A 27,188-nucleotide genomic window follows, 5' to 3' on the forward strand; every position below is an offset into this window, starting at 1 on the left:
AACTGACTTTATACCCAGGGTTAAGAAGAGTTCTCAAAGGCATCAGCAAAAGCTAGGCTACAATGTACACGAAACAGAACACAGAAGGCACAATGATGCTACAGTGAACAGGCCTGTCTGTAAAACACCTCAACATACTCAGAACTCAAGCAAGGCACACAGCACCCAGGGATGAAGATCTCGGCTCCGGTGGGCAGTGCGGGACATGTGCCATGGATGGGCGGCCAACGTCGGCTGCCAGTAGGTGATCTCTGCAAAGGGCAGGTCTCGGTCTCACACAGGCAGCCGCAGACAGCACATAAGGAAATAAGTAAGCATGGCCGTGTTCCAATGAGTCTTTATTTATAGACACGCAGATCTTCATTTCATAGGACTTTCGTGTATCGTGAAATGTGATTTTGAAAACCACTCAGAAACAGAGACCACTCTTAGCTCAAAGGCCGTACAAAAACAGATGGTGGGGCTGGACCTCACAAGCACAGTCTCTTCCTAACCTCTGCTCTAAATACTTCTGACACGCAGTTGCCGGCACGGACAAGAAGTCTACTTCCTTATTACGTGAGATCAATAATATACAGTTTGCTTAAGGCTTTGTCTAAACTGCTGGTGTATAAATTTTTAAGACAAAAAATTTAAATTATCTGTATGTTAAAATTAAATGCTAAAGAAACAAACTGGCCGAGTTTCGTTTATTTCTTGACGCAACATCTATACAGCTCACACACGCAGCAGGACGCGCACCTTGGCTTCAGGGCAGCACCAGGCCACACTTCCGGTTATGGTACAGCAGGGGCAAGGCGGCTGGGAAATGTACATTTATACACTTCATATAAGTTAAAGGTGGCTACACCATGACCGAGGGTAGCAAAGGCAAGACTTGGACCCACTGCCTGGACCACTTACGTCTGACCTATTAAAAACGTACCCAGTCATTAAAAATGGCCAGTTGGGGAATAGGCCACGTATAAAATATGTCATGTAAAATTTACCCATTTACCTCTTTAAAAAATAAGAACATTTAGACTTTAAACCACCGACTTGTCGTGTGGATATGCATTATGGCAGCAGGAAGCACACATGCTGCACTTCTGCAACCTGGCTAATTTCTTTTTTTTTTTTTTTTTGTAAACCATAACATTTTTGTTAAAACAGCCAAATTAAATCTCTTTATACATCTGTTAGGTTACTTCCAAGTCACTCCCCAACCCCAAAAATCAGTCTGACACTTGCTGACATGTTTAATTCGAACCTGTATTTGTAGTTTCTAAATTGCTGATAGGTAGACCCAGTCTGGAAACACGGTACACCATGAAGACACAGGCTGTTTCCACCATCCAGAGGAGAGGATCCATTTCTAACATCTCTAAAAAATACTCATCTGACTGTCCTCATACTCCCGAAAAGGCAGCGACATCATAAATACACTGTGGGTCTTGTTATCTATCGGTCACGGGTGAGTGTGCACTAACTACCTGTTGTAAGCCCTTTCTTTCTTGGACTTCTCCAGGGCTTTGTCCATGGTCTTCTCACTCTCCCCGCGACATTTGGGGCAGTACCACTTGCCCTTTGGTTTATGGTTGAGTCCCACACAGGAAAAGTGGAACCACTCGATGGGGCACTCGTCATTGTCACAGCCGATCATCTCTCCGTAAGAGACCTGATTGCACAGACAGTACGTGGGCTCATTGGGGTCGATGGGAAGGTCTGCAGGAGACGCTTCCCTCTCTGCTTTGGCCTTGGAGCGTTTCTTCTTCTTTGAGGTTTTTGCCTTCTTCTCCTTGGGCGTTCCTGAGGTGATGTCATCATGGTCGTGATTATTAGAGGCGTTCTCTCGATTCTCATTGTTTCGCTGCCTCCGGGATCGCTTGTTATTTGGCTTATCTGCCTGTGTGATCGCTTCGTTCTTCGACTTGTCCTGGCCTGCCTTGCCGCTGCCGCCAGTGACATCACTGATGTCCTGGTGCGCTTCAAAGAGCTCCACGTGACTGTCCACTTGCCTGCTGCGGTTCTCCACCAGCTCCACCATCTGACTCACGATCTGGATCTTCTCATCGCCCAGCTCCTGGCTTCGGATCAGGGCCCTCTGGATGCAGTGCAGCACCCGCCTCTTCTGGGTGCCGTCCGTCTCCCGTTTGAACTTCTCATAGTAGTCATCCAACTCCTTTAGGATCTCTACAAACAGAAACAAGATGCGTTAAAACCTACTAGAAACTGCAAAGAGACCCAATACCACCTAAGTAGCCTTTTCTGTAACTCTCTAGTAATTCACCAAAAAGAAAAGAAAAAAAAAAAAAAGAAAAAAAGAAAAAAAATCACAGTCCAGCCACATTTCCCACTCACAAGGCTGAGATTCTGAGTAACAGTTCAACCTTAGGTAAAGTGCTTCAGCCTAACCTTTTCTTCACCTACCACTGCACTGCCACAATTTCCGTTCAAATATCTCCGCCGTGTTCGAATATTGCTGCCCAGCTTATCTGAGACAGTCTCACTAAATCTGGAGCATGAATGAGCTCCAAGGATTCATCGTCCTGTCTCCCAGTTGGATCAAAGCATCAAATGTCTAGTTAGAGGACGGTACCACACAGACTGGGGTCACACATCAAATGTCTGGTTAGAGGACGGTACCACACAGACTGGGGTCACACATCAAATGTCTAGTTAGAGGACGGTACCATACAGACTGGGGTCACACATCAAATGTCTAGTTAGAGGACGGTACCACACAGACTGGGGTCACAGAAGCCCTCTGCTTAAGCATCCCCTCTGGCTTTACATCGCGTAATTCTTTAACCTGCTGCTCACAATTTTTATAAACAGTCTCTCTGTGTAGCCCTGGTTGTTCTGGAACCTACAGAGGCCTGCCTGCCTCCCTCTCCCAACTACTTAAGAATACCATTTTGAGAACTAAATCCTTCTTGGAAAAACTAAAATAAGTCTGCATGCTTAGAAAATGTCATTTGGCAAATGTAATTAGATGATTCCTCAAGAAATAAAAGCTGATAAATAATCTTATAGGAAGCAAATAATTCAGCTCAGTATTATTCCATAATCCCAGTGACCCTGTCACTGTGGCAGAAGGAGCGCAAGTGTGAGGACAACCCAGGTCACAAGGACAGCCCAGGTCACAAGTGTGAGGACAGTCCGGGTCACAAGTGTGAGCGCAGCTTGGGTTACATGTCCCATGTTTCAAAAATGAAGTTTTTCCTTTGTACACAGAGTCTCTTGGAGGCTTGCACGCTTTCTCCATTTGGCTTTGCAGTAATCCACTGTCACAGCCTGAGAAGGCACTTGTGTTTGAGGGGTGATGGGCATTAACAGTGCTTCACAGGAACAGCTGGTAACTGCCCCTATCATCAGCCCTGCACATGGAATTTAACACTGCCAAAGCCTTAGAGGAGCCAAGCCTATCTCTGTGTGTTTATATCTAAGTATGATGAACCTCTGTGCGTCACGTAAGCAGAGACCCTTTGTGCTGACCGCAAATCATCCTGACCAAAGCTGGTGACAAGAAACCTGGGAAATGGGTAAATGCTGACAGAGGAAACCCTAGAGAGTGGGTGGTTACAGTAAGTAGAGCAAAGACTGTGGCAAAAGATCTCTGACCAGAGATGTCAAAAATGCTTCAAATGCCAGAAACTAACAATTAAAAACATTGGTCATTTTAAAAATAAAAATGAACAGAAGAATTAAGCATTTTGCCCTAAGTGGATTACCACAATGCCAAATTGATAAAGCACCCCAAGCCTCCAAGAGACTGTGTGTGCAAAGGCAAAACTATTTGTTTTTGAAACATAGAATATACCAGAAAATTTCTAGAGTTATTTCCCTCAGTGTATAGCATCAGATTTTTCTTGAGACCTTTGCCATCTCTTAAAGGTACTACTGGAAATGCTTGTCCCAACAGGCCAGCAGTCGGAGAGAACACCTGGAAATTCACCCTCCCTGCTTTGTGCTCTTCTGACAGGAAACAGGAATTAATGCAGAGGCCAGACCTCTCTAAGTTCCAGATTTGTGCAGGCCAGCCAGAGCCACATGTCAAGACCTTGTTTCAAAACAATCAATCAATCAATCAAACAAACAAACAACTTCAGAACTAAGGAAACCCTAGAGGACAACACAGGCCCCACACTCAAGAATCTCTCAACAGGTAAGGCTCCATTCTGGTGTTCACGAGAGAACCACAGACAAGACACACTCCCCCCCCCCCCCCCCAACGCAGGAGGCGTGTAGTCTTAGTATCTAAAAGGACATTTCTAGGTAAGTCAACTGATATAACTTACCAAAGACAACCTAAGATAGGCATTTTGGGGCACGATGGCACATACCTTTAATACTAGAAGCAGGGGCAAGTAGGTCTTCAAGAGTTCCAGGTCAGTGAGAAAAAAATAACAAAACCAACAGCAAATTGTTGTTTTTCTGAGACCCATCCTGAGTTAAGTGATAAACAATCAAAGCTGCTCATGCCTCCAGCTGTGATTATTGGCATGTGCCATCATACCAGCAATGTTTCAAAGATTTTATTGGTATTTTGTATAAGAGTAATTTTATCCATTGCTAATTTAAATGTCAGTAAATAATTGCTTCTTTCAGGTTTAATCCAGGTGAAGCTTATGGAGAAAAATCCCATCAAAAACTTACCATGAAGCTATCGTGGAATCCACAACACAGATTTTTAGTTACCCCAAGTAAAATACGCCATCAATAAGACCACTAAAAGTAACAAGGACAGCACATGGGGCGGCACCGGTCAGCTGAGCTTCAGACTGCAGCTGGGCCACCAAGAAATACTAGCAAAGATAAAAAGTGACTAAATGGGCCTGCAGTACCATCTAGTCCAATTACTTTAAGCCACTTACTTTATAAAAGGTTGCGCTTAAGTTCTTAAAAAGGCATTGCTTCCAAGGGGTAGTTTCTATGGTATTTGAAAAAGTAATTCAAGCAACAAACTCCATACCATAGACCCTCCTTTCGGACTCTTCTACATCCGAGGTACCAGGCGATCGTCAAAAACTCGGTCTGCAACGTAAGTTCTGAGCAAGGACTAGAATATTCTAGGGCCCTCATTGGCCGCACGGGCCCGGGCTTCAAAAGGACAGCAACCGACACTTACCCGCAGTACCGACAGAGGCACTCCTCCCGCTTACTCATGCCTACCGGAAACGCGAGAAGCGGTCAGAGCCTCCCGCGGGGCGCCAGAGGCGAGAAGGTAAGCACAGCAGCTTCTCGGAGGCGAGCGCCGCCATGGCCCCGCGGCCGGAAAGTGGCCGCGATCTACTCCAGCCTATGAGACTCAGGAAGTGCGCTCCGCCCCGCCTCACCGGAGGCCTATGTGAGTCGAAGACGCTGAGGGCGGAGACCAGGACAGACACCAATCAGCGCGCAGAGCCAGCGAGAATGGCCCGCCTCATCAGCGACAGAAGCCAACCCGAGGCCAGAGGACGGGCGACCCGAAGACATTCAAATCAACTCGCCTCCTGCCTCCGCCCGGCCCTCTTCCACGGAGAAAAAAAAGCAGACAGCGGAAACACAGACTGGAGCGAGTCCCGAGCAAAGCCCGCCCCCATACTGCCCGCCCCCCAATGACTCCGTAGCACAATGATAAGGACATTCCACGGGGGATGTTGCGACCAATCAAAGGGCCGCAGAGGCGGAACGTTCCGCAATATGCTAATGAGTCTCCTATAAACCGAGCTGCGAAGCTGCATCTCGGATAGAGCGCGCAGGGGCGCTTTCCTCAGCAGGTTCCTGTACGTGGCCTGTGCAGTGGCCCTCCACCACCCCCAACTCTTCCGTTTCCCTGCTGCGCAGTTCTGTAAACAAGAGTAAACTCCGAGCGGCCATCCACGTTCAAAACAGAGCCCCCTGACCTCGCAGCAAAGTTTCTCCAACAGCCAACAGTTCCCGGCGGGCACGCAGGCTCCGCCTCTCCGCCGCTCCGGGCAGCCCGGGTCTCCGGGAGGGCTGCAGGTCCCTCACCTGCCCCGCTCCTCTCGAGCCGGAGCCCATCTCGCGCCCACTGATCACAGCGCAGTCGTGCACTTAGTCGGCTGCAATCCTCCCTTTCACCCTGTTCCTCCGCAAGACACACCGCGCCGGCGCCCCTCGCAGTCGGCCCGGAGCCGTGTCCAGAGCCAAGGGAGGGCCCAGGAGAACAGGGCCTGGGTGATCGCGCGACCCCGAGTCGGGACTGCCCAGTACTTTATGTAACACTTAGATTTAGGACCAGGCGGGAGGCGGCGACTCTCCAGACCCGCACTCAGGTCCGCGGGAGTACGGCCCGCAGCCGTCTGTCTCTCCAGCCCGGTGCCCGCGCCCTGCGGCCGCGGCGCCCGCATAGCACTCCACCTCGCGCGGCCGCCTTCACCCCCTCCCCGAGGACGCGGCCGAGCCCCGCGCCCCCTCCCCCGCAGCACCGCCTCATCACTTCACTACAAAGAGCGCTTTGGTCGCGCAGCCTTGCAGCCAGCCGTTCGCGCTCCTTCCTTCTCCATGTCCCAGAGCTCGGTACACAAGGACCTCGGCGTATCAAAGGCGCTCCAGACCTTTTGTTCCTAGTCCTCCGAGGACGCTACCGGGCGCTCTAGCTTCAGCAGGACCGGTCAGCCTCGTCGCCGGGACCCAGGGATGGACGCGGCCGCCCCCGCCCATCCATCACCCGCCGTACCTTGGTATTTGGCGTCGATCTCCCGCATCAGCGAGACGTTCCTCTGCAGGTCGAAAGGCAGTGACTCGATTGAGTCCAGGTAATCCTCCACATAGTTCACCAGGTGGATCTGCTCTCCGTTGGCAGGACTCAACATGGTTCACCCCGGAGGTCCCCGGCGACTCGGCGGCTTTCCGCTTCCTCCACCCCCTGCCCCCCTCAAACAGCACTGCAAAATGCAAAGCTCTCGCCCTCCCGCGCCCCCCCCGCCGCTCCGGCCGGGCTGGCCGGCGGCTACATCTGGCGCCTGCCGCGCCGCCTCCGGGGCCGCGGGGACCCGGCGCCTGCAGGCGCGGGCCGCGGCGGCCGAGGCTCTAGCGCACACCCCGCCGGCCGTGCAGGCCCCCTCCCGGGCGGCGGGCGGCGCGGGGGGCCGTGCGTACGAGCGCGCACACACCCAAAGAGGGCCGGCCACCGCCGCCCACCCGCCACCAGCGTGGAGAGCGGAGAGAGCGGGGCCGGCAGCGGGAAGGGCGCGCTCCGCCGCCCGCCTCGCCGCACTTGTCCAACGTGGAAAACCCAAATACCAGTTTCAAACACTTGGGAAACATTCAGCCCCGCGCGCAGCGCGCATGCGCCCCGCCACCCCCCCTCCCGGAGGCGGCCCCGCCCCCACCGCATTCACGCCCCTCACCGTCCCGGGCCGGGGGGCGGCGGGCCGCGAGGCCAGCCCGCGCGGGGGCGTGGCCTGTCACTGTCGCTGGGGGCCAGGGTCGCGGAGGGGACAGCGGCGGGGCCGCCTGGGCAGGGGCTGCCGGCGACGCGAAACTTTACTAGGAGTTTGGCACTCGGTGGCGGACCTACTGGGCGGAGCCGCACGCCGGCCAGGAACGGCGGGGTGGTGGCCTGCTCCTCAAGACACGCCGGGGCCGGACGAGCCTCCAGATCGCTGCCTTCAAACCGACCAAGAAGAGAAGAACCACCCTCCTCCAGGCTCACTGCATTCCCCCGCCTCCGAGCACGGTATAAATAGGGCCCCGGATAGAAATGGCAAGAGCGACAGCCAATCGTCTTGCGGCTCTTACCTCTGCGGCCAATCTGGACGAGAAGGAGGTGTGGTGGGGCCAGCAACGCCCCCCGCACGCCTAGTACTAGAGAGCTGCCCTCTTCCAGGAGAACCGAGCGGGCGGGGCCGAGCGAGGCGGAAGTGGGCGCGCATGCGCAGCTCCCTGGCAATGGATGCGGACCCGCGCGCGAGGGCAGCTACCGACGCGCGGAGGGACCACCACTCCCAGCATCCTCGGCGGCTCCCGGCGCCTGCGCCTTTTGCCCCCACCGTCCCTTTGTGTCGCCTCCCGGTGCTGAGTTTGGAATGGCCTGGAGACAAAGGGGCCCCCGAGGGGTACTCTGTTCAGCGGGAAGATATACAGTGGGTGGGCTGGCGGGAGTAGCGCTTCCCTGATCCTTGCTCTTCCTCTGCCGCACGTCAGGCTGCCCGTGTCCTCGCCACTCCGAGGAGGCTGCGGGCACCCCGGTGCGCTCCCGCTGGGTAGCACGGCCTTCGGCTCCCCATCACGCCCTTCCCCCACAGCCGCTGGATTTAGAGCTTTCTGAAAAGCCCGGGCAGAGCGAGGGGTTGCCTAGGCGACAGGTCCCTGCGGTCCCGCCCTCTTCCTGCCTAGGCGCCGCCCTAGGGCGGAGCCTGGCCTGTGGGCTCCACATTCGCGCCTTTGTATGGCTGGGGCGGTGGAGCGGCTGTCCTGCTCGCCCCTCTGGGTCCCAGGTCGTCTGTTTTGCTGGTCCGCCTGGGCGGCGCTGCGGGGTCCGCCTCTGTGGCCTCAGTGCACAGGACTGATGCTCGCTGTCTGACTCGCCGGTGGTGTCTCTGCGGCGCCAGGTCAGCCCGCAGTCTTCAGACACCCCGAGTTTGCAGCGTTTCAGCCTCAGGCATTCATCCTCCGGCAGAACAAGATTCACCCCTTCAGAACGAGTGGATGTAATTTGAAAGGGTTTGTAACAGCTCAGGAAACACTGACATCCTAACCCCCACGACACGAGTGAAAGTACTCCATGCAACCCCGTGACGTCTCCGACATTTCCAATGCAGTTATATCTAAAATAGAGTGTTGACGAGGGTCATAAGAATGCATCAAGAGACAGTCAATTGAATTAGATCGTTCAGATTAGGACGTTGCTTATGAAGCACAGAGCAGTGCATTTCTTCTGGAGAGAGTTCGCTTGGACGTCTGGTGCTGGCTTTTCTCATAACAGAACCAACTGCTTCAGCCCTAGTCAAAAACAAGAATAAAGTTTCCACGTAACTGCCAGAAAACAGTTGCACAGAAGGCCAACAATATGGCTTGAGAACTCGACATGTGATTAAGTGTGGAGAGGGGTACAGAATGGAATATGAAATGTGCCCTTTTCCTCAGAGGTCTTATAACCAGTTTAAAGACACAGTAGCAATTAAGAAACAGGTATCTTAATCGCAGCATGCGTTGGAGCACGAATTAACATTTATCCAGGTTTAATGAAGAATAGGAATAATTAACCCTTTCCAAAGATAACCAAGCTGGAGTTTGAACCTTGTTATCTTTCAGAGTTATAATAACCATTCTATCCTGTTTATGAAGTTCATGGACACACAAACCCAAAATGTATCTTATTCAATTGACCAGAATTATTTTACAAGTCCCTGCCACATGCTAATGACAGTGTTTTTACATTCTGGAAATAGAGCAGTGATTGTGTACTAACTAGCTTCACAAACTGGCTTTCTGAGCAAGCACAGAAGACCAACTGATAAAGTCATTGTACATCAAGCATTTCTAGATATACTGTATAGAAAAGCAAAGTCTGGGGAGACACGGCTGAATTAACTTGAATTAACCGCCGAATCTACATGGTGAAAGGAGAGATGGAACCCCGTCAAGAGAGTTGGTTTTCTGGTCTCCATGTAAGTACATTACCCCATGTACCCTCCCATCCCATACACACTAGAGAAGAAGTGCAATTTTTAAGAAAACCTTTCTGTACAGTAGAGACTAGGGAAGTAATAAACACCAGCCCAGAGAGTCTGGCAAACGTTTGAGAGACTCACTGCAGTGGTTTCTGGTTGAATAAGCCTCCTCAGTGAGTCTCTGAGGACACTGGACACCCTCCTGCTAAATGTCCGTTTTCTTATTTCCCGGAGCATGAGCTTGGCTCCCATTTACAGCCCAGACTGTGGCTGTGTGCATAGATTTGTCTCTGGGGTGCTTACTCGTTTGTTTGGGACAGGGTTTCTCTGCATAGCCTTAGCTGTCCTGGAACTAGCTCTGCAGACCAGGCTGACTTCATACTGCATGCAGGCTTTTTGATTTTAGAAGAAATAGGCCTGGGATCAGCAAGATGTCTCAGCCAGAAAAGACAATCACGCCTGACAACTTGAATTCACTCCCTATGAACCCACACGGTAGAAAGGAACACCCCCCAATGTGTCCTCTGACCTCCACAGGTTTGTTGTGTCATACATATATAAATAAATTAGTTTTTGTAGAGGGTGGTGACTGGAACAGGGTTTTCACTGAGGTATATTGTGATAAATTGTCCTGGTTGCTTTCAATTCACCTTATCAATCTATGTGCAGAAGTTCAATACATCAGAGGATTGCACGTTTAAGCATCAGTAAAGAGTGGATTATATTTATCGTTTTAGTTTATTTTATAATCTGTGTGTGGGTGTTTTGTCTGCATGTATGTCTGTGTAGCCTGTGCATACAGTGCCTGTAGAAGTCAGAAGAAGGTATCAGACCCCCTGGAACTGGAATTACAGGTAGTTGTGAGCTGCCATGTGGAGGCTGAGAGTCAAAGCAAGATACTGTGTAAGGGCCGCCAGTATATATGTGTGCGTGTGTACACATGTGTGTGTACATATGTGTGTGTACATATGTGTGTATACATATGTGTGTACATATGTGTGTGTACATATGTGTGTGTGTACATATGTGTATGTGTGTGTATAGATAGATAGATAGATAGGTAGGTAGGTAGGTTAATACTAAACTTCAGGCTAGACCAGAACTCACATCGAGGCCCAGGCTGGTCTCAAAGTCCTGAAGAACCTCAGCTCGAGCCTCCCTCCAAATTCTAGAATCACAGATGTGAGCTATCACACACATCCCACAAACATCTGAACGACTCTCAGAAGGCTTAACAAGGAGCAGACTTGTTGCCAGTTAAGGTGGAACACATGAAAGGCTGCTTTGCAGCAGACAGAAAACACCATTGTTGGTTTTGAAATCATGATCTTCTGTGGCCAAGCCAAACATGCCAGCCATTCAAAATCATGGAAGGTTTGGCTCCCAAACCTCCTAGAGCTGTTTTTAAACTGCCTGCTCTGGCTCTTCCCTGGGCTTTTGCATTCTGGCCTGTTGTATCTGTGCTTTAAACAGACACACCTCATAAGAGGTTCAAAGATTTCTCTATCTCGGATTTCAGTGCCTACACAGGAAGTTTTTGAGTGACTTTCTCAGACGAAGCTCTTTGCTGAATTTGCAGGATATGGCAAGGAGTTCAAAAGAGTTTACGGTTTCATACTGAAGGAGTGGGAGAAGCCCACACTTGTAGTCCCCAAACTGGGGGAGGCTGAGGTGGGAGAGGCTTAAGCCAGGTAGGCTAGAGACAGCCTGGGCCATTGAGTGAAACCACAGCTCAACAACTGGGATTCGGGGCGCAGAAAGAGAGTTTGGCATTGCTATGGAAGTGAGACACATAAGTGCACACACATCTGCCATGACAAAATGCCACCAAGGCAGGTAGCTATGAGGAAGAATACTATTCCCGGAGAAACTGGGACATTTGGAGACCACGAATTTGACTACCATAATGCATAGAACACAATCTATATTACATGGAAGTCGAGCTTAGGAAGGCAGGCAGAGTACAGAATCTTAAGAAAAAAAGTATTCTAGGAACCACATGTCTGCCTAATCATTTGCCTTTCAAGAGAACATCAAGAAATAAATAAATAAATAAAAGGTGGGGGGAGGGGGTAAGGCTGTCTCTTTCCTTCTCTGCTGCTATAGGGAGAGGAGCCTCTGCCAAGTCTGTGCATTTGCAATGGATGGCCGTTCGGAACTACTCCAGTTTCTTTCTTTTTTAAGTTTATTTACTTATCATTTATTTATTTACTTACTTACTTATTATGTATAAGCACACTATGTAGCTGTCTTCAGACACACCAGAAGAAGGCATCAGGTCTCATTTTAGATGGCTGTGAGCCACCACGTGGTTGCCGGGATTTGAACTCTGAACTCTGGAAGAGCAGTCAGTGCTTTTAGCTACTGAGCCATCTCTCCAGCCTCCAGTTTCTTGATCAAGAGGAATAAGCAGATGTACAGCACAGAGCCCAATAACCTAAAGGCCCAAACTCCTTCCACTCAACGTGCGTTGGAGTGGAGCCTGCGGCTGATGGCAAAGGGTGGTTATAAAACACAGATCAGGTCAGCGAAAACCTGCCGCTTCTTAAGTGAGGACCACCATCAACAAGAATGCTCGGGCCACCCTCAGCAGCATCAGGCACGTGATCTGAAAGAACCGCCCTGATCTTCGTATGGCAGCCTTCAGCAGAGCTGGTACCATCCTTCCAAGCCAGAAGCCTGTGGTGGTGAAGAGGAAACGGACCCACCCCACCAAGAGCTCCTGAGCCCCAGAAGCAATAAAGAGTCCACTGACTTGTTCAAACACACACACACACACACACACACACACACACACACACACACAGAGGGGTGGCACCAAAAGAATGAAAACCTGAGCATGCTCAGTGTCAGACAGACTTCGTTGGACTAAGAAAAGGAGTCTTTACTTCTGTAAGGCACCAGTCAGGGTGCGTTTGTGAGGGTAATTTGAAGGTAACTCAGAACAGTTCTCAAGAGACAAATGATAGACCTTTCATCTCGCTTTGGTTTGTTTTTAAGGGAGAGTCTTATGTAGCTGAGGCTAGTCTTGAACTCATTGATGTTTCTGTATCTCCCCAAATATTTCCCCCCAAATCTTTGATTATAGATGGATGCCACTATTTTGACTTTAATTTTTAAAAATTATTTATTCTTATGTGTAAGGGTATTTTTACCTGCATGTCTGTCCGTGGACCGCATGTATGTAGTGCCTGCTGTGTCCAGAAGCAGCCTTGGACACTCTGAGAACAAGAATTACGAACTCTCGAGAAGCCATGTGGAGGCTAGGACTCAAACCTGGATCCTCTGGAAGGGCAGCCATCTCTTCAGCAGCCATTTCCACTTACATATTTTTGAGGAAAGGGTCATTTTTTGGTGTGGTTCTTTTTATTCTAAGCCCACAGGACAGTATGACGTATTTAATGCTGTGTATACTAAGTTGTGGACGGGTGGCAATTTGGTTTGCTGTTGATCTGCAAGTACTGATTGTGGCAAGGTACATACTTGCAGACATGCTAATAATATGATGAGGTACAGTGTGTGTTAAGACACACATGTTAAGGCTTTTGAATGAGGACATGATGACCGTAGCTGTGGTGTATATATGTCTTTGAGTGGTGTGCTGAGAAACACATACCCTGTGCTCGCTTGGGTACAAACTGTATTGCGGGGCACATCAGGTCCTCAGAAGCAGATACAAAGATGTACACCGGAACCAATTTACCCTTAAAGAAAGGCGGCAAGATCTGTGCTAAAAAGGGAAGAACACTGGGGTTCCCGCCTCTCTTCCGCTGCTACCTTGCCCAAATGCCCAAACACTTCCAGACTCCAGGCTTTGTGTAGCCGCTTCCGGGACTGGGCGGAGACCCGCGAGGCACGGGCGTGGCTTGGCCTTCGTGGGCGGGGCCTGGCCTGCAGGATTTTACCTTCGACCGGTTTGCTGGGTCTGTCCCCAATATGCTGCGGACGCGCGGGCCTGGGCCGGGCGCTCCTCTGCTCAGGGCCGCGCTGGGTCTTGGGCGGCGCGGGCGGGCATGGCTACGGCCACAAGGCCAGGACACCGGCGTTCAGGTGCATAACAGCCTCACAGGCAGAAAGGAACCGCTGATCGTGGCCCGCTCGGACGCCGTCTCCTGGTGCGTGCCCCGGGATGGGCGGGGCGGGAGGGTGCGACCCGGCAAGTCAGTCCTTAAAGCCTGACGTGTGGTCCCCAGAGCCGCACCTAAACACGGTTCAGTGAAGGTTGTTACGGAAGGCTTAGGGCTCTTTCTTGCAGATCTCACACATGGTGGGTCTTAATTAAATATGTTCACAGGTATAGCTGTGGACCGACTGTGTACGACCATGCGCACCTTGGCCATGCTTGGTGAGTTTCCTAGATTTGAACCGTTAGGGTTATTTATTATGCAAAGAGTAAACTGTTCATTTGTTTTATAGTCTGTTAAGTGAACTGAGTGACGATTGCATTGTGGGAGTTGTGAGACGCCAGAATGTTAGTCTCTTTGGTCTTTATAGCTGTTCGGAGTTGCATACCCATTGCTCAGGCCTGGACACTCAGGGAGTTGTTGTGGAGGAATGGGAGTGACCCGTTTGCGAATTAGATGTTTCTAAGGCTGGTCCAGAGACTCGAATCCAACCGTGGGCCATCATTGCCTGGCTTTGGACGGGTCACTTTTTTGCTGGAGTCTGGTTCTTATTTTAAGTGAAGACAGAAATGACAGCATAACATCTTCATGGCAGTTTCTGGAAATGTCTATGAAGTGTCCCTTAGCACAGCGCCCCCAAGTGTTCTAAGTCCTCCACCACATTGACAGTGGCATCTACTGGACAGCACTGAAACTGGGCTGAGGTTCCTAATGCCTTTGTTAACATTTCCCATTCCCTGATAGCTTACTCGCTGTCTTGCACTTTTTTTGTTTCTTTGTTTGCTTGTTTTTGAGATAGCGTTTCTCTGTGTAGTCTAGGCTGTCCTGAAACTATATTGACCAGGCTGGCCTCGAACTCAGAGATGCACCTGCCCTTGCCCAAACACTGAGATAAAAGGTCTTTGCCCACTGCCTGGCTCTTGGACAGTTTCTCTTGGGGTAATTTTAGACCTACATTAAACAGATGGAGGCCAGAGGACATCCTCAGATGCTGTCCTCAAGTGCTATCCGCTGTCTGTTTTGAGACTGAATCTCTCACTGGTTTGGAAGTCCACAAATAGGCCAAGCTGGGTGGGAAGTGAGTCCCCGGGATCCACCTGTCTCTGCCTCCCAGCCCTGGGAGAATATGGAGAATTTGAGTGAACAAGAAGGTAAGATGCTCTTGTTGCTGGGTGGCGGTGGCACACACCTTTAATGCCAGAACTCTGGAGGCAGAGGCAGGTGGATCTCTCTGAGTTTGAGGCCTTCCTGGTCTACAGAGCCAGTTCTAGGACTGCCAAAACCACACAGAGAAACCCTGTCTGAAAACAACAAGAACAAAAAACCAGTTTTGATATTGACTTTTGTATCAAGAATTTTTAACACATTTAAATAGCTGCATTTAACAGCTGTCATCTTAAAAACAGCAGTGCTATATTCTGAAACTGATGTGGTTGCTTTTGTCCCTTCTCACAAGGCCCTTCTGGGCCTCGAGGTGGGACCAGTTTGTAGGAAAGTACTCAGATCAGTTCCCTATGAAGCTAGCATCAACTGTAGCACACAGTTGGTAGTGTGATACATTGTAACACATTTCTTTTCAGGAATAATGATGATGGACCCATGAGATGGCTCCCGGGTAAAGGAGCCTGATAGCTGGAGTTTGATCCCCAAGATTCAGTTTGGCAAAGGAAAGAACTGAGTCTGGCATATTGTCCTCTGAGCTCACCATACATTCTGCACATCTGCCTTCTAGTGTGCACACACACATACACACATACAAACACACACACAGCATGCATATCATACACACAGTAGTAGTAGTAAAATTTGGGAGCTGGAGAGATAACTTCATGTTTAAGAGTACTTATTTGTAGAGGACCTAAGCTCACCCACATGATGACTCACAACCATCAAACACACACATGGTACACACACATGGTACACATACATACACATAGGCAAAACACATGTACATGAAATAAAACAAGTTAATAAAAAAATAGCATAATTTTAAAAAGCTGGGCAGTTGGGCTGGAGAGGTGGCTCAGTGGTTAAGATCACTGATTGCTTTTCCTAAGGTCCTGAGTTCAAATCCCAGCAACCACATGGTGGCTCACAACCAGCTGTAATGGAATCTGATGCCCTCTTCTGGTGTGTGTGAAGACAGCTACAGTGTAATAATATATAATAAACAAATCTTTAAAAGCTGGGCAGTGGTGGTGCATGCCTTTAATCCCAGTAGCTGAGAGGCAGAGGCAGGCAGGTCTCTCTGAGTTTGAAGTCAGCCTGGTTCTAGGACAGCCAGGGCTACACAGGGAGACCCTGTATGGAAAAACAAACAACAAACAAACCAAAAATTAGGTTAAAAATAAAATACTGGCCAGGCGGTGGTGTCATGTGCCTTTTATCCCAGCCCCGGTGAGGCAGAGCCAGGTGGATCTCTGAGTTCGAGGCCAGCCTGGGGTACAGAGTGAGTTCTAGGACAGCCAGGGCTGCACAGATACACAGAGACACCCTCTCGAGGAACCGAAACAAGAATGAGTAAGTTAACGCTGTTGGTTGTGTGTGCTGAAGACAATCTGCAGTTATCTTTCCTTCAGCTCATACGTTAGATTTGACATTATCCGAAGGATCCTGACCAGCGTGTTTGGATGCAATGTGCTCATGGCAATGAGCATCACCGACGTGGATGATAAGATAATCAAGAGAGCTAACGAGGTAAGCGCAGCAGCCCTTCCCTGTCCCCAGAGACAGTGGCAGGTGTGAAGAAGCTTCCCCTCCAGTGGTGTCCACTGTCCTCTGAACCCGGTCCCCATCCCTCCCTGTGGTGAGTACCTTGCTCCAGCTCTACCAAGACCCCCTGGGCCCTGACTTTGACCTTGGACACCCGTGTGCTTATGCTCTGATGCCTCGCTTCCATGTTTCCTTTGTTTTGTTGTTAGACAGTCTTACTCTAGCCCAGGTTGCCCTCCCCTCGGGAGTGCTACAGTCTGTTTCTTGACCACTAGGAGGCGCATGTGTGTCTCACACCACCAAAGTCTAGGAACAGCCTGTGTGCCAGGCAGGCAGAGTTTATACTCTTGTTTATGTATTTACTTTTATTTTTTCTTTAATTTTAAAATAGTTTTTTCCATATTCTATATTCTGATTATGGCTGTTCCTTCCCCCAGCTCCTCTCAGATTCTCCTCACCTCACCCACTCAAATCCACATCCTTTCTTTTATTAGAAAACAAACAGGTATCTAAAAATATAAGAAAATATCAAACCAGAATAGGACAGAACAGACAAACAAGCAGAATAGCAACAACAACAATAATAATAACAACAGCAACAGCAACCAACAAAAAAATCACAAGGAGGCCATACAGACACAGGGACACGGATATCCCAGAAGAACTCATGGAAACCATGATCTCTGCAAAAGACCTGCGTGTACTGAAAACCGGTTTTGAATGAGGTCATCTGTATTAACCCTAGGCAGATTCCCGAGTTACCCAGCCACTTACATCCTTGTAATGTGCCAACTATGATACTCCTTTCTGACTGCTCCATTGTGCCCCTTCCAGACCCGAGGACACTGGCAAGCATGACCACCTTCCTGGTCAGGAGGTGGGCATCAGTGTATTGAGGTGGTGGCACAGCCATCCTCCCAGAGTCCCTACCCCCTGGCGACTCCCTAGAGGCTGTTACCTCAGACATATCCCCAGCCTGTCAGCTTCTTCATCCTCAGACCTTCTCTGACATTCCATTGACTGTCTCAGGGTATCGGGACCTTCACTTGGAGTTTTTTCCCCATTTGTACAGGAATATGTGTGGAGAGCCAGAGCCTTCAGATGGTGTGGGCCTTGGAGTGGGCCAGGCTTCCGACTTCAGCTCTATGCAGGCAGGACCTTCACGGTGTGCGTGAACAGCTTCTGCTTGAGGCCTACAGCAGAAAGCATGTCTTTCCTGCAGGTGCCTCCTTAGTCTAGGCCCCACACCAGCGTGCTCCGAAGACCTGGTGGTGGAAATAGTTATCTGGGTTCTTCTGGTGACTGGGCATTGTGCCCTGAATGCCACCCTCACCAGAGGGCTTTCTGGGGCTCCTTGACCTTGCCTTTCACGACTTGCCTTTTCAGTGAGGAGGCTTTTTCTGAAATGTTTGTGGGGTGTTTGCTTGTTTGTTTGTTTCTTTTGGGTTTGTTTTCTCGAGACAGGGTTTTTCTGCATAGCCCTGGCTGTCCTGGAACTCAGGCTGTAGACCAGGCTGGCCTTGAACTTAGAGGTCTGTCTGCCTCTGCCTCCAAAGTGCTAGGATTAAAGTCCTTTGCCACCACCGCCAGGCCTGTGTTAACTGAAGATGACCTTGAACTCTAACCTCCACCTCCTAAGTGCTAGAATTAGAGGTGTGAGCCACCTCCACCCCACCCCACCCCACCCCCCACCCCCTTGCTTTACAGGACATTTTGCCCATCTTCACAACTGAGGGTTACTGTGAAAGCGCCAGTCCTTTGTATTTATGGGGCCTGTATACCTTAATACCTCTCACACTCTTTCTTTCCCTTTTTTTTTTTTTTTTTTTTTTGAGACTGAATACTTGTCATGTAGACCAAGCTGGCCTAGAGCCCCACCTGCCTGTACTTCCCGTGTGCTGGCATTAAAGGGACCCCTGGCTTTGATTTTCTTGTCTTGAGTCTGGTGGAGGTCTGAAGTGAAGCCAACCTCAGTGGGAACAGGGCTTCCCCAAAGGAGTCTTGGGAGACCTTTGGCCCTTGGAACATGTGTGGGAACACCTCACCTCCTGTGTCCAGCTCCACAGCGGGAGCTGCTAACTCATTCCCTGTCCTTTGTGAAGAAGAAACAGGCTGGGGCTGCCAGCTGCAGCTCATGGGCCCATGAAGATCTCAAGATCCACCCACGCTCTAGCATGAATCAGACTTCTTCCAACACTACTACTACTACTTCTTCTTCTGCTTCTTCTTCTTCTTCTCTTTCCCCTGTTCTTCCCTTTCTTCTTCTAATTCTTCTTCCTCTTCCCTCTTTTCTTTTTCCCTTCTTTGTTTTTTGGTGTTGTTGATGAGACAGGGTTTCTCTGTATAGTCCTGGACCTTGTTCTTGTTCTGTAGACCAGGCTGGCCTCAAAGTCACAGAGAACCACCTGCCTCTGCCTCCCAAGTGCTGTGATCAAAGACATGCACCACCACCACCTATCAATAGCTTTTGTTTATATATGTGTATATACGTGTGTGTTGTATATTTGCTTTCTCTGGACATAGCCATTAGTATTCTGAACAAGAGCAGCTGGGATCACCTTAGCATGGGACCCTTATACGATCATTTCTACTAACATTCCCTCCTGCGGGAGAAGGGAGGGAGGCCATCACATCTCATGAGATCCTCGGGTCTCTCACCCTGAGTCTGCTCACTGGAGCAGGAGTCTTTTTTTTTCTTTTCCGTGCAGGGGATTTCATAGTTGCTTGGCGAGTCACCCATGTTCCTGCTCGGAGCCTCGGTAAACTCGCTGGTTCAGCATGGACTTGAGTGGAATCTTCCCTTTGGTCTTCTCTGTGTTTCCTTCCCTCTCCCCAGCAGAAGTCACATGACACTGTGTGTGTGCATGCACGCACAGGGCTCATGTGTAGGAGGTTGTATGCATTGTCTCAAGGCAGACAGCTTGGTGGGAATTGAGGTGTCTGTGCCCTTCTCCCTAGAGGGTCCTTCGTCCCCTCATCCTCCCTCCTCTTCCTGTCTCCCTCCCATTTCTACAGCCCTTTCTCCCTCTGTCAGAGAAAGGTTGCTGCAGTCAGACACTGTTGTGCAGAGCATGAATAAACAGATGATGGAACATAGTGCAGAGCCCAGAAATACACAGAGTAATTAATGGGAATTTGTTTCATGATAAAAGATGGCATTTCAAATCACTGGGGTTGGGGGAGGCAGATTATTCAGTAAATAGTGTTGACAGTTGGGTAGCCATCTGGAGAAAATACGAACCCAAGTGAGATACATTCCACATAGCCAATTTAAGGCAGATGAGAGATTAGAGATAAGAAGGGTGGAGCCATAGATTTCTCACAGAAATCCCAGGTTTCTGTGGCTTCCCGTGGGGAAGGGTTTCTCTGTATGTCTGAGAGTGCAGATCCATTTATGTAGAAAAACTGAGAAATAGAAAAGACTAGAAAATGTAAACCAAGTTTTCAGTGTGCTGTGAATGACCATATGGTTAAAAGCCTGAAAAGAAGGAGCTGGAGAGATGACTCCGTGGTTCAGACCATGGTTTGACCTCAGCACCCACCTGGCAGTTTTACCGTCTGTAACTCAGTTCCAGGTGATCTGATGCCCTCTTATGGCTTCCTTGGGCATTGCAGGCATGTGCTGCACAGGCAAATACAGGCGAACATCCAGACACATAAAATTAAAAAGTTCAAAAAAAAAAAAGGTGTGGTGGTGGTGGTCCACGCCTTCATTCCCAGCACTAGGGAGGCAGAAGCAGGCAGATCTCTGGGTTTGAAGCCACCCTGCTCTACAGAGCGAGTTCCAGGATAGCCAGGACTACACAGAGAACCTTGTCTTTAAAAAAAGAGACAAGAGAACTAATGAAAAATGAAAGGTATCAAGATCAAAATAAAAACAAAACTCAACAGAATAAGTGAAGTCATGTACAGTACACACTGTGTGTAAACGAATCAGTAGGAGGAAAGCCAGTAGGAGGGCGTTTGGGGCGTCTGGCCATGTGGGGATGTGCTCCTACTTACTCAGAATTGGAAGGAGTAAAGAGGGCTTTGGGGGCGTGTGTGTTGTGCCCTACAGAGGGAGTGTGAACACGCTGAGAGCCAGGGCAGCAGCAACTCTGTGGTGCTATGTGTTTTACCCGGACATCCATCTTCCCAGCAGCCTAGTGGGCACTGTGGCTCGTGATGGGCCTGGGGCCACAGGGTTGGAAAGAAGCTTCCTGGCCTCCCACTGTCCTGAAGTCCGTCTCAGCGGTTGTGGTTTCTGCCTGGCGACTGCACGAGAACCCTATCAGTCCGTTGGCCACAGGCTCCATCCGTGTAATGCTGAGAAACTCGAGATTCCTGATACTCCAGAGCAGAAATTTATCATGAATGAGTTGTGTTTCATGAGGTAGCTGGGTGTACTTCAGGCAGGCAGAGGATAGCCTAGCATACAGTAGGTGCTGCATAAACGCTGAGTGTAGGTAGACACTGGAGTCTTGTACAAGATGTGCAAGAAGCTTGAGTTTGTTTGTTTGAAACACTTGGTGTATTGCCTTGGGTAAGGTGGAACTCACTGTGTAGACGAGGCTAGCCTTGAATTCAAAGATCTGCCTACCTCTGCCTCCCAGTGCCAAGATTAAAGCCGTTTACCAATAATATTTAGTGCCTACTTCTTTTAATTTAAAATAAACTATTCTTTGACAATTTTATACGTGTGTGTGTGTGTGTGTGTGGGTGGGTGGAGCCTCACCCACCCCTCCCCCATAATTCTGGGATTATTTACAAAAACTCTGCTTCTGGGCCAGAACTTCTGTGTCCCCTGCTCAGCTCTTAGAGACCCAGGTCGCAGCTCTAAAGGTCTGTGTTCCCAGATGGCCTCCCTGTGGCAGCCTCCAGCAGCCTCAAGGGCTCCAGATGGCTCTGAGGACACGGGGTCTGGTCCCCTGATTACTGTGTCCTGTAACTTTAAGGTACTGTCTATGGCTTTAAAAAATTTTTTTCTTCCTGCTGTGGTAAGGTGACAGGTGAGATAGAAATTCACTTCTTGTCCTTTGGTGTGCAGATGCTTGCTGCACTCACGGGGGACAGGGATTGGTTTGTCATGTGGTAAAAATGTCACTCACCCACTTTTCTCTGTCCCCAGAGGGAAGGGCCCATAAACCCTCTGACTACTGAGCTTTAGGACAGATTTAACACCCAAAATGAACACTCAGATCTTGAAGCTGAGCCGCAGTGGGGCACGTGGCCACCATCCTGTCTGCAGGGCTGGCCGGGTCTTCCAGATGTGCTACTGATGTCCTTGTCTGACCTCCTGCAGATGAACGTGTCGCCTGCCTCCCTCGCCAGTCTCTTTGAGGAAGAATTTAAGCAAGACATGGCAGCCCTGAAGGTGAGCTGCGGCCTACCCTCTGTGAGGGGCAGTGGGAGCTGACTCGTATGATCTAGAACAGTCGGTTGCCGTGGCCTGAGTTCAGACCCTGTAGTGTCAAAGACTGAAGCAGGGGACAGATCTAGGTCTGCAGATGGGCCCTGTGGTGGGCTTACAGGAGGGAGCAGGTCCCGGAGCAATGGGACGAGCTGGGTTCTTCTCAGCGCTTGGAGGAGCCTGTGAATAAGTTGGTCTGTATCTTTGCCAGAACGCCTGACTTACCTTACCTTCCTGTCAGAGTCGGACACAGTCCTGGCACCTCGGTCTAACTGTCTGGCTCCTGATTCCCCTCCTTGTTCTTATCTCTTGAGAGTTGGTGGGAAACCACGCAGTGAAAAGCCCAATGGATCACTGGGGCACTGCGGCATCATGGCTGCCGCCCCGTCTTGCTCAGACTGTGCACAGATCCTGAGCTTGGAAATCACCCGTGGTGCCCATGTCTCTGCTTCCTCCCAGGTTCTGCCGCCAACAGTGTACTTGAGAGTCACCGAGAACATCCCTCAGATCATTTCTTTCATCGAAGGCATCATCGCTCACGGCCATGCTTACCCGACAGCCAAAGGTAGCACGAAAGTAAAATCTGATCTTTGCGGAGAACGCTGGTGGGGTGGTGAGACGCAGGGCTCGCCTGGGCTGAGGCGTGCAGACGCTTTGCCGGCTGTGTTGATGTAGGCTTGGTGCGGAGTCTGCAACAGCAGTCCAGTTTGTTTTTAAATTTTTTGTTTTTATTTATGTGTTTGTGTGCATTGATGTGTGCTCGTGGAAGGAGTCAGCCAGCAGCTGAGGTTGGGAGCAGCCCAATGTGGGTATGGGAAATATTCTTGGGTCCTCTGCAAGAGCAGAAGCATTCTCAACCACTGATCTCTCCAGCCTCTTGAGTTCATTCTTTTTTTTCCAGATTTGGTTTTATCATTTTAAATGATATATCTCAGGGTCAGGGTTGTGTGTGTGTTATAATCATGTGTGTGCAGGGGCCTATGCCTATATACACACATGAATTGAGAGAGCAGAGGAGGAGTCTGATAAGTGTCTTCCTCTTTCACTCTCTACCCCGGTTTATGTGCATGTGTGTGCACACGTGTGTAATGAGGTGTGTTAAATGCTATGAAAGAAATGCATATTTATTCAGCCTACTCAGCCAAGCAGTTAGAAGCAGAAGTCTCTGTGCATTCTTCACAGTCTGCAGAGGCACTTAAGCAGATACCAGATGTCTAAGTGAGGGTGTCTCTTGCTGCAGCGAAACACCATGACCAAAAAGCAAGCTGGGGAGGGAAGGATTTATTCAGCTTACACTCCTACATCACTGTATGTCACCCAAGGAAGTCAGTACAGGACCTCAAACAGGGCAGGAACCTGATATAGAGTCAGGAGCTGATGACCGTGGAGGAATGCTTCTTACTGGCTTGTTCCCCGTGGCTTGCTTAGACTGTTGAGCACGGGTACCACCAGCCCAGGGATGGCACCATCCACAATAGGCTGGGCCCTGCCCCATAGATCACTAATTAAGAGATAGTGCAATGGCTGGAACTTATGGAGGCTTTTAGTCTAGCTTGTGTGAAGTTGACGTAAGCTAGCCAGCACACCGCGTAGAGACAACCTTACTTGGTTTTAAGCAGCTTCTCCATTTCAAACTGGTCACCTGCCCTGGTTGGTACTCATGCTGGGAGAACTGTGGAAGATACAGCCTTCGCCTCCTGGACACTAGAGGCCTGGGCACCAGTTGCCTGCCGTGTGGCCATTGCTCCAGCAGCTTTACCAGCCGACTCTGCCTCCCACATGTGTGGACAAGGAAGGGTAACAGTGTCCTCGCTGCCACATGTGTTCTGAGGGCACATGTGGTTAGGAGCTGACCACATGGCTGGGAGGGTGCCTTTCATCGGGGAAGTAGTTGCATTTCAGTGTTGACACTGGGGCCTCACTGCAAAACCAATGCAGCAGGGATGATACCAAAAGTCCCATGTCTGTAGCTGAGCATGTCCCTTAGGAGGTCACCCAGCATTTGTTCATCCAGACTCAGGCAGCAGAGTGGATCGTTAAGACTCTGGGTTATAGAGCAGGGGCCTGTACTTGAACCATGCGTACGTGGTGGCCACTGCTCCTCTTCCACCCCACTTTTGGAGAGGGTCTCTCACTAAGCCTGAACCTACCATTTTAGCAAGGATGGCTGGCTGGGGAGCTCCCAGGATATGCCTCTCTTTACCCCAAGCACTGGGGATACAGACATGTGCAGCCACATCTGGGTGCTTGGGATTTGAACACAGGTCCCTTGATTTCACAGCAAGCACTCTTACCACTGAGCTACCTTGCTATCTCTGTTTTGTATGTAGTTCTTGCTGGCCTGGAACTCAGAGATCCACCTGCCTTCCTTCAGTCTACCTTTGCTGCCTCTGCTGGGATTAAAGGCATGAGCGAATGATGCCTACCCTTGGATTGCAGTCTCTTATGTTACTGCAAATTTAATTCACAGTAGTCACTCAAACTATGGTGGCTTAGGCTTTGTGATAGTTCTTCAGGGCTTAGCTGTAACATGATCTTTGAACTATATGGAAAACAGTCTGTTCAGCGAATCAGTCAAAAGAAGGATGCTGCCTCTCAGGCAGGCCATGTCTTTCTGAGCGCGTCAGAGCGTGTGCTGAAATGTTGGAGACAGCTTACCTGGCCCCAGCCTCTCCCATCTCCACTCTGCCTGCATCTTGAATTAGCTGCCTGGGTGTAAGGGTAGGGCGTAGCTCAGCAGCGGACTCTGTGACCAGGGCACTCAGGGGTGAGCTAGGATGCTACTTGTTTTAGCCGGCTGTGTTTTCTAAGCCACCAGACCTCCTCTCCCTGCAGAGACCACTGTCCCCCAGAAATTTTGGGCTGTAGCGCAGACACTCAGGGCTGCTTGAGTCCACCAAACACAGAGCTATCCTTGCCTTAAAACCTGGCGTATTGAAGGCCAGTGTTCCCAGGAAGGACAGAGCAGGTACGAATCAGCAGGCAGACAGGCCGATAAAAGGGTGGGAAGAGAAACGCCTCTGTAGGTGAGAAATGCTCCTGTGCATGGTTTCTGGTGACAGTCACTGATGGTGGCCTTCAGATGGCTGCAGGGAGCACCTTCGAGAAGCATGGCTTCTGTCAGGACACTCTAGCTGGGAGGATGCAGGTTGAGTGTGGAAGCAGTTAGTGCGGTGGCGGGTCCCAGCTCCCCCCGTCCCCTTATCTCCTGCCTCTGGAGATTCACCCTGGCCTGAGGTTGTCCAGGTCGAGGTTCTTTCCGTAAGTCTGAGAGGTGGATGGTCATAGACATCTGAGCAGAACATCTCGGGTACAGCAGCGTGCAAGCAGTGTTGCTGTCGAAGCCTGGATGGAGATTAGTGTCTTTTTGTGTATGTCTGTTGTGTATAGTGCTGCGTGTTGAGCATGGATGTACACACACACACACACACACACACACACACGTGCCAGGTTTGAAACTGGATCTCTCACGGAACCTAAAGCCCATTGATGTAGTAGGCTGGCTGCCCAGTGAGCTTCCTGGATCTGCCTGTCCCCACCCAGCCTTGGGCAGGGTTACTGGCACACACTCCCATGCCTGACTTTTTATGTGGGTCCTGAAAATTCGAACTCGGGTCCCCATGCTGCATAGCAGACACTTTATTGACAGAACCATCTCTCCAGCCCCAAGGACAGTGTCTTTAAATTGGCATTCAAGTAAAAGCTGAAGAACTGAGTGGGGGAGGGGTTGCTGTTTGTTTTTGTTTTGTTTTGAATTATTTTAAATTACACCAGAAAAGGGCATCAGATTCCATTACAGATGGTTGTGAGCCACCATGTGGTTGCTTGGAATTGAACTCAGGACCTCTGGAAGAGCAGTCGGTGCTCTTAACCACTGAGCCATCTCTCCAGCCCTAGGCATATCCATTTAAGGCTTCTTATTTTCTCCTCCCCACTCTTCTCCCTACTAAAAGGACTTGTGGCACCTTTTGCAGAGAGCACTCACGTGTGTTCTCACCACTGCACCTGCCCACGCTGTGCCCATGTTAACAAGAGGCGGTGCTGCCCTTTTCAGTCCTGGCCTGTTGGTGGCCAAGCACCATCTTCTGTGCTGAGCTGTCACTGGCTGCCAGGCTCCTCGGACGCGCTGCCTTGGACAGGGAAGCGCTAAACTCACAACTGTCTCTGTCAAACAGGCAGCGTCTACTTTGATCTACGTGCACGAGGGGACAAGTATGGCAAGCTGGTCAACACAGTTCCCAGTGCGACTGCAGAGCCAGGTGAGTGATGGTGTGTGTCGGAGTGTGGGCTTCTGAGAGATCTGGAGCCGGCAGACCTGGGCTGCCTTGGGTTGTTAACCCCGATGTGGGGTTAATCGGTCTCCATGAACAGATGAGACTCATGGAGGACAGTGAGAATGCAAGCTCAGCACCCCCTGTTTCTGTCCTGCCCCCAGCCATCTTGTTTATTCTCTCTCCTTGTGGAATTGTCTTTGCGTGGGACATGTAATGCACGTCACTGTGGGATCCTCTTCTGTTGCTGCTAGACACTAAGTCCCCAACATAGGTCAGTCTATCCCTGTGTGATTTGTGCTTTAACAATTTGTTAGGTCAAAGTCATTTCTATGAAGAAGAAATCATAAACGTGTAGAACTAATTTTAAACCATTAAGGATCCTGGGCATGGCAGAAGCTGCCTTTAAGTCACCGCTATAATTCATGACCTGCAGGTGTGTCCCTTTGTATCCCCGAATCTTCTCTAACATTTCTCCTGTATTCCTCCCCCACACTGCCTTCTGCCATTCTTCTGAGGAACCATCTCTGGTCCCTGATCGCTCAGTGAGACTTTTCTGGCTGTGCTACTTGATGCAAAGGCTTAGTCCATCCTCGAGTGTCTGTGGATAGATCTAGCCTTTTGTTTTTAAGATTTATTTATTTATTATATAAGTACACTGTAGCTGTCTTCAGTCACACCAGAAGAGGGCATCAGATCCCATTACAGATGGTTGTGAGCCACCATGTGGTTGCTGGGAATTGAACTGAGGACCTCTGGAAGAGCATTGCTGTTAACCGCTGAGCCATCTCTCCTGCCCACTATTAGTTTTTGAGGCAGGGTTTCATTGTGTAGCCCTGGTCGTCCTGGAACTTGCTATGTAGTTCAGGCTGCCCTTAGAACTAGTCAGGCCAAGTGCCAGGAATAAAGTTGTGTGGCTTAATTTAAATCTTAATAGCCTTGTTTATTTGTCTCTGAAATGATTATACCCTTTACCCAGTCAGTAGCCACCAGTTGTGCCCTCTCCCCATCAAGCTCTCCTGGATCTCCATACCTATGGCAGTGATTTGAGATGGGTTTGGCTGTGCCTTCTGGGAAGAGGCCTTAGGGA

The 27,188-nt window shown here is 49.9% G+C and overlaps 2 protein-coding genes across 6 annotated transcripts in view; one reads left to right on the top strand and one right to left on the bottom strand.

Moving 5' to 3' along the window:
• Positions 1-423: 423 nt before the first annotated feature.
• Positions 424-7,626, bottom strand: ING1 (inhibitor of growth family member 1). Of its 3 annotated transcripts, none has more exons than XM_080928372.1 (2): positions 7,508-7,626; positions 424-2,172 (listed from the first exon to the last, which is right to left on the bottom strand). In XM_080928372.1, exon 2 carries the CDS (start codon positions 2,024-2,026, stop codon positions 1,469-1,471), a length of 558 nt encoding a protein of 185 aa, XP_080784498.1. In that variant the 5' UTR covers positions 2,027-2,172; positions 7,508-7,626; the 3' UTR covers positions 424-1,468. The 3 variants fall into 3 exon arrangements, with proteins under 3 accessions (XP_080784498.1, XP_080784496.1, XP_080784497.1); XM_080928370.1 differs by lacking the exon at positions 7,508-7,626 and adding an exon at positions 6,665-6,835; XM_080928371.1 differs by lacking the exon at positions 7,508-7,626 and adding an exon at positions 5,111-5,246.
• A 5,881-nt stretch (positions 7,627-13,507) lies between these two features.
• Positions 13,508-27,188, top strand: part of CARS2 (cysteinyl-tRNA synthetase 2, mitochondrial) — a 31,686-nt gene continuing 18,005 nt past the window's right edge. For all 3 annotated transcript variants that reach the window (XM_080928534.1, XM_080928535.1, XM_080928536.1), the window contains exons 1-6: positions 13,508-13,717; positions 13,897-13,947; positions 16,306-16,423; positions 21,720-21,791; positions 22,287-22,392; positions 26,003-26,086. In XM_080928534.1, the coding sequence (XP_080784660.1) occupies positions 13,539-13,717; positions 13,897-13,947; positions 16,306-16,423; positions 21,720-21,791; positions 22,287-22,392; positions 26,003-26,086 (610 nt within the window). In that variant the 5' untranslated portion in view covers positions 13,508-13,538. The remainder of the gene's footprint in view (positions 13,718-13,896; positions 13,948-16,305; positions 16,424-21,719; positions 21,792-22,286; positions 22,393-26,002; positions 26,087-27,188) is intronic.

Source organism: Micromys minutus (genome assembly GCF_963924665.1).
Source record: "Micromys minutus genome assembly, chromosome: 14".
Lineage (NCBI taxonomy): Eukaryota > Metazoa > Chordata > Mammalia > Rodentia > Muridae > Micromys > Micromys minutus.

What these genes read in the sequence shown, in the direction of transcription:
- ING1 (XM_080928370.1), bottom strand. Translation starts at nt 6,800, where the DNA reads ATGTTGAGTCCTGCCAACGGAGAGCAGATCCACCTGGTGAACTATGTG. An exon ending in GATCGACGCCAAATACCAAG is followed by an intron (nt 2,173 to 6,664) that starts GTACGGCGGGTG and finishes TTCTGTTTGTAG; the next exon opens with AGATCCTAAAGGAGTTGGAT.